Below are 6759 nucleotides of genomic sequence, written 5' to 3' on the forward strand. Positions count from 1 at the left end.
TTGTGTGCTTTTAATGCTAACAAGTCTCCCTTGCTTTGACAATGATAGTGTGGTGATGATGATGATGAGTCAGCTTGAGAAGCATGCAACTACTATTTCAGAAGCTGAGAGAGTGTGACCTTGCAAAGTGTCTTTTGTGTGCTTTTAATGCTAACAAGTCTCCCTTGCTTTGACAATGATAGTGTGGTGATGATGATGATGAGTCAGCTTGAGAAGCATGCAACTACTGTTTCAGAAGCTGAGAGAGTGTGACCTTGCAAAGTGTCTTTTGTGTGCTTTTAATGCTAACAAGTTTCCCTTGCTTTGACAGTGATAGTGTGGTGATGATGATGATGATGATAATGATATGAGTCAGCTTGAGAGGCATGCACGCACTGTTTCTGAAGCCAAGAGAGTGTGACTTTCCAAAGTGCCTTTTCTGTGTGTTTTTGGTTCTTTAATGGTGATATTGATATCAGAAAGCCTCTGAGGCAAGGCCAATGTAAGTTGCTGTGATTTTTACAAACTCATGCGCAGTGAAGAAAAAACAAAGTCCCTTGACCAAGTACACACTTTTGAGAAGCACACTTGGTCCAAGAACGGTGAAACCACCTTGACATGTTCAATATGCATAGCCATGTTAAACCCAAGGGGTTTGATTATGGAATAAGCCTCTGAAATATGCAAGAGGCCATGTTAAGTAAAGCCATGTGAAATGCACAACTGTGCTGTTGTGTGTGTTTTGGAATGCAGGTTGGGGGTGTTTGCCCAGAAAGGGACCGAGGAGGAGAGGGCGGGCACACGCCTCCTCCTCCTTGCAGGGCTTCGGTGGAGGCTCCGCCCCGGAGGGTGGCTCCGCCCCAGAGGGTGGAAGCTCCACCCCCCGGCTTCGGCCCCCCGACTTGTCTGAGGGACACCAACCCGGCCCCCGGCTCCAAAAGGTTGCCTACCCCTGGTCTAGGGCTTACTCTAACTCATTTCAGTTTGTGTATGTTGCACTAAACTGTGATTAATCAGTCCATATGCTCTATTATCCCACTATTTTAGGTAAAAATGCTGTTCAAAGCAGCTTCCACATACAATTAATATAAAAACATATTTTGGAATACAACTCCCCCAGTCCACCTCTCATCAAACACCATGCTGGCTGGCTGAGGAACACAGAATCCTCTGGTCTTATTCCACATTAACCCACTCTTAGGGGTCGTTCCCACTTAAGTTTTACATCGTGATTAAATACACCGATATCGATAAAACCGGTGTAAAATACCACACTGTTTACCCCGCGTTCCGATTCGGGTTTTTTTTCCGTTCCCATTTATCCATTTGATCCGGTTTTAATGTTCCCGATTGTTCCCATTTAAGAAATATATCGCTATATATAGAAGCCGAATTTGCATGTAAACCGGTTTTGTTGCTGTCAATCAATATTTGTCATTGATGACATAGTATTAACCCATGCTAACATAACCCGATGTATGTTCTATCTTCGTTCCCATTTATCCGACCGTTATCAAATTCTCTTTTTTTTTTTGGCGCTTTTTTTTTGAATGGACCAATAAGGTGGCACTTAAGCTGTGAAACGTCATGAGCGCTTCTGCCTTTAAAAGCCCGCCCGCTGCAGTTCCCCCTCCCTCTTGTGCTATTGCTTCCTTTAATGCCTACAGCCATGGACCCTCGAGGCGACCTACAACATATTTTTACTGTGATTAGCATGCTGATACATAACTTGATGGAGCAATGCACAATAGTGATGTATCTTTTTGACAACGGTGAGCATGACGCAGAAATAAGTGCATATCTGGAAGATCTTAATGGCATGCTTCGTTTCTACGCACAAACCTCCCAGTTGAGCATGCAACCGATGTGTAGAAGGTGGTGGATATACCCCAAAACTGATGTTCACTGGAACGTTTATGCCAGACTGTCTGGTCTGATGCGATGTGGAAACAGCACTTCAGAATGCCATACGCGATTTTTAATATGCTTGTGAAGGAGCTGCATCCTCATCTTACCCGGAGAGACACAAGGCTGCGTAAGGCTGTCCTTGTAGAAAAGCAAATAGCCATGGCCATCATGTACCTGGCCCATAAAGGCTCCTATGCCACAGTTGCTACTTTTTTTGGAGTTGGCAAGTCAACAGCGTACAAGGCGATAATTCAAGTGTTCCTTTGCATGGAGATGGTTCTACTCCGTAGAGCTGTCTACCTTGGAGACTACAGACAGGTGGGTTAGCTTTCTTGCATTTTCCTTCACATCCAATATATATAGATGACTTATTAAGTATTTCTTTAGTTTATCAAATTGCACTATTGTTATCATTACATTACTGTTGACAAAGTAAATACTGTTCCAGTGTTCCATATATATACACATACATACATACATACATCTATTTGGAAGTCTTTCAAATAATTTTGTTAGCTTGCCATATTATAGTATTACACTATTATTATAATCCTGTTAATATATATATACATATGTCTGGATATCTTGAACAATAATTTCGTTACCTTGATAAATTGTTCTAGATGTTAATACTGTTCTTGTGTTCCATGTGTGTATATATATATATATATATGCCACCAATATATATATATATATATATATATTCCACCGATCCCATCATCCACTGCCTTCTCCTAGGCCCTTGTGTCAAGTCATACTCTCTCAGCATCATAGGGTGGAAATGGTGAACCCCATGTGAACAATCCTCCCACAACTAGCATGTGTGTGTGTGTGTGTGTGTGTGTGTGTGTGTATATATATATATATATATAATGTATATGCACATGCTAGTTATATATATAGATCGATGTATCATTACTGACTGCCACCGATCCCATCATCCAATGCCTTTCCCCAGGGGTCATCCATTCCAGCCCATTCCTCTTTCCTGCACGGACACCTAGGAGGCTGACAACGCAAGGGGCCCCTGGGGGTCATCCACTTGCAAATTCAAATGGGCATGCGTTCACATACATGTATTCGAGTATAGATATAGATATAGATGTATATATATATATATATATATATATATGTTAATATTTACTTATAATCAGAAATAGAGAGATAGATGTGTGTGAAAATCACCCCTGTGGGGGAGTTAGGGGGGTCACTTCAGCCATAGGGAGTTGTGAGGAATGTGTGAGAGAGATAGAGGAAGGGACAGAGGAGGGAAAGAAGCCCACCTGCCTCTAAAGCAGTCTTTGGAGAGAAAAGAGGGAGGGGTGTAGTAGGGCTAGGCGGTGTTTGCTGTGCTCCATGTGGGGGGCCGGAGGAAGACAGGCTTGTGAGGGGCTGGTTGGAGAGAGAGGATCAAATAAGCTGGAGAACAAGTGTTGGGTTTTGTTGCTGCTTGTGCCAAAGCAGCCTTCCTCACATTTTGCTTTGGGGCACCTGGCAGGGAAGGTTTCTTGTTTGGCACCAGATATGTGGATATCTGCAACCCTCCCAGATAAAGCTATTCCCCCTCCCTGAAGCAAAAAAGGCCAACAAAATCTCCAAGGCGCATGTGCAAATATCCAAAGCTTGAGTCTGATAAACCCCTATATCTTCACCAATTTTTTTTCTAATTATATATCTAGGAAACTATCCATATATTTCTCTATCTTGTAATCGTTTAACAATCATTGACACAATATCTTCTCATGTTTCAAACCTAGGTAATGGCTGGTTTTGAGGAGCTAGGATTTCCACAGGTGGTTGGAGCAACAGACGGTTGCCACATTTCAATAATTGCACCTGTTCATGAGGGAGCGCAGTACATCAATCGGAAACAAGAGCACTCCATGATTCTGCAGGCAACATGTGACCATAAAGGAAAATTTTTAGATTTGTTCACGGGGTTCGCTGGTGCAAACCACGACTCATTTGTACTTAAAGACTCCCCAATTTTCCACGCACTTAAGGCTACAATTTATGTACCCGGGTGTCCGACTGTGACAATCGCGGGAAAACAAGTGGGCCCTATTCTGCTGGGAGACGGTGGTTACCCGATAAAACCTTTTTTGCTTATCCCTTTCCAGGTGGGACATAACAGAAGGGAGGGGGTGTACAACAGAAGACTGTCAAAAGCGCATTGTGTTGTGGAGAGGAGCTTCGGTCGATTGAAATCCAGATTTTGCGCCCTCCAGTGTGGGCTCGATCTCTCCGTGGAAAGCATCCCATCAGCGATTCTAGCCTGTTGCATTCTGCATAACATTATTGAAACCAATGGAGAGGTTCTAAATGGACAGAACACCTCTCCGGAAACATTTATCATTGACCCACGACGTTACCTCAGTGATGATGAGGAGAAGAGATTGGGGGAGGAGATAAGGGATGCCTTTGTGGAGTATTTTAATTCATAAATTTATCACGACCTAATAATTCTTTTATTCTTAGCTGACTATTACAGAATAACATGACTTCAAAAAATGAAATCATTTATGTTTTCATGCGGAATATGTTTTAATAAAATGTTTTTCAAACAGCTGCAGTATCTCTTTTCTATGTATCAGATAAATTGATTAATCATTACTTTTCATTTTTTGATTTACCTTTCATTGTTAATTCATTATGATGTCTAATGTTGCAATCTGAAAGCAATTACGTCCCATGTGCATGCTTGTTTTCACTATCACTAATTTTTAATTGTATTTGCCTTACAATTATTCAAAACACTCCAATGAAAACCTAATCCTACATCTCCAGACAACTGCCAAGTAGCAATGTAATGTAATGCATTCATGATGGAGCCCTGGTGGCGCAGTGGTTAAATGCCTGTACTGTAGCCATTCATTCAAAACCACAATATATATATTGGCTAGTATGAGATTGCTACTTTTTATGTGACTAATTCAATCTGCTACTGATCCTCCATTCTGTGAACGTTTTCTAGTGACTAGGCTGCATCCTCACAGCAGAAATAATCCAATTAGGCACCACATTAAAAGCCATGCCTCAGTGCTATGGAATTCTGGAAACTTTAGTTTTGTGAGTGAGACATTTAGTCTTCCCTGTCAACAAGCTCTGGTGCCACAACAAACTACTAATCCCAGTAATCCATAGGATGGAGCCATGGCTCTGAAAGTGATTTAAACTGAATTATTTCTGCAGTGTGGATGCAGCCAAACATTATGTTCTTGATCTCCAAAGTATGAATTTTATTTGTCAATGATTGTGGTTATTTCTGGTACTGTGCTTCAAACTGTAATCTACACAGAAATGCTACTTATTTGAGCTTCAAACTGTAATTAACACAGAAATGCTACTTCTTTCAGTGACCTGTGATTGTTTCTGCTACTGAGCTTCAAACTGTAGCTATCTTTCAAGACATCTACTTCAAACCTAAAGAAACGCCTGATGCGCAAACATCAAACTGTTCTAGTGTACTGATAACATTAATCACAGAAAATCACAGTTTCTAAACACAGAGATTTTCATATTACAGCAGTAAAAGTTTTCACTAATATCTGTAAACAACAGTTATTCCGTTCTACAGGAGAAGCCTCTTACATCACACAGGCGGTGCTAACCTCCCATTTTTTGCATTGAGCGGCAATTTAAAAAATGAACCTCCTTGCACAATTTCATTACTGGCGCTCTTGTGCTTTGGGCGCTTTTTCTTCGTTTCAATTTTGCGCCATATATATATATATATATATATGCATTCAAACATATATACATAGGTGAGGATTGCAAAACGACCCCTTCGCCTATGGATGACCTTCCTAGCAACATTGTTTCTAACATTGTCATTAACCTGTGGAAAGGAATACTTATATACATAGGTGGGGTTTTGCTAAACAACTATTAAGTACCCTATTGAAGATATAAACAGCAACATTGTTTCAAATCTTTTGTTTTACACTTTGGGAAAGGTATAAAAGAGGAGCCATGAGGCTCTTGGGCTCTGTGGGTTGCGGAGATGGCAGAGGAACAGGTACAGCGATACATGTACTGGAGGACCGATGAGGTAGAGATTATGCTGGGCATAATTTTGAATCTTAGAAAACAAGTCCCCCAGCTTATGCAGAGCACGCCGCGGAAGAATTGTCATATTTTCTGCTGCGTGGCAGCTGAACTGAGGGCGAGTGGCTACCCCCACTCATGGCAGATGACAAGGAGGAAATTTAAGTGCTTAAAAAGTGCTTTTTATAATCTGGTACAGCATTGTGACCCCATCCCACCCCCCTCTGAGATCGATAAGGTGCCACATTTTGCCATTCTGAACCAGATGTGGGTGATTGCTGGTTCTCCCCATTCGAATGAAAAGGCATTTTGGGACGGGGCTTCCGGTAATATGACGGAGAGAACGCAGCGGAATCCGTGAGCGGGAGTTCCTCTGCTCTGCTTCGGGCAGGTCAATGGTTTAATTGTTATTAAACTATTGAATAAACCCTCGTGGGTAAACGAGGACCAACCTGACCTTCAAGGATCCAGGGGACGACCGAGCCATCGGGAAGAAGGCGAAGAGAGGGAACCGAGGCTGGGAAGACTGAGGATCGCGGGTCTTTAGGCTGCCCGTAAGCAGAAGCCGCTTGGGCTTATCTCCGACCTTACAGTTTTAAGGGGGTCTCTGCTATAGAAGCTGATAAATGGAAGGAAAGGGGATTTGGACTTTGAGGCAAGCAAACTCTGAGCTTTAAAGCGAATTGACAAAATATAATAGCTAATTTGGACTTTATTCCCAATTTTAATTGGGAAGAGAAAGTTTGGAGGACATTTAAACACCAACGGGAAAATCTGTCGGTAAAAGACAGTGATATAGATAAAGTGGGGAGAGAAACATATACA

General features: G+C 41.9%; 1 protein-coding gene across 3 annotated transcripts in view; it reads left to right on the forward strand.

The window, feature by feature from the left end:
• LOC121920224 (protein ANTAGONIST OF LIKE HETEROCHROMATIN PROTEIN 1-like) overlaps positions 1–4453 on the forward strand; it is a 6718-nt gene extending 2265 nt beyond the window's left edge. Inside the window, exons 1-3 of one of the 3 annotated variants that reach the window (XM_042447296.1) lie at positions 425–481; positions 1543–2205; positions 3645–4453. In XM_042447296.1, the coding sequence (XP_042303230.1) occupies positions 1921–2205; positions 3645–4331 (972 nt within the window). In that variant the 5' untranslated portion in view covers positions 425–481; positions 1543–1920 and the 3' untranslated portion in view covers positions 4332–4453. Of the gene's footprint in view, positions 1–424; positions 482–940; positions 2206–3644 lie in introns of those variants that run through there. The other 2 variants (XM_042447297.1, XM_042447298.1) reach the window with 2 other exon arrangements.
• Positions 4454–6759: the final 2306 nt, after the last annotated feature.

This window comes from Sceloporus undulatus, chromosome 2 (assembly GCF_019175285.1).
Source record: "Sceloporus undulatus isolate JIND9_A2432 ecotype Alabama chromosome 2, SceUnd_v1.1, whole genome shotgun sequence".
Classification (NCBI taxonomy): Eukaryota; Metazoa; Chordata; class Lepidosauria; order Squamata; family Phrynosomatidae; genus Sceloporus; species Sceloporus undulatus.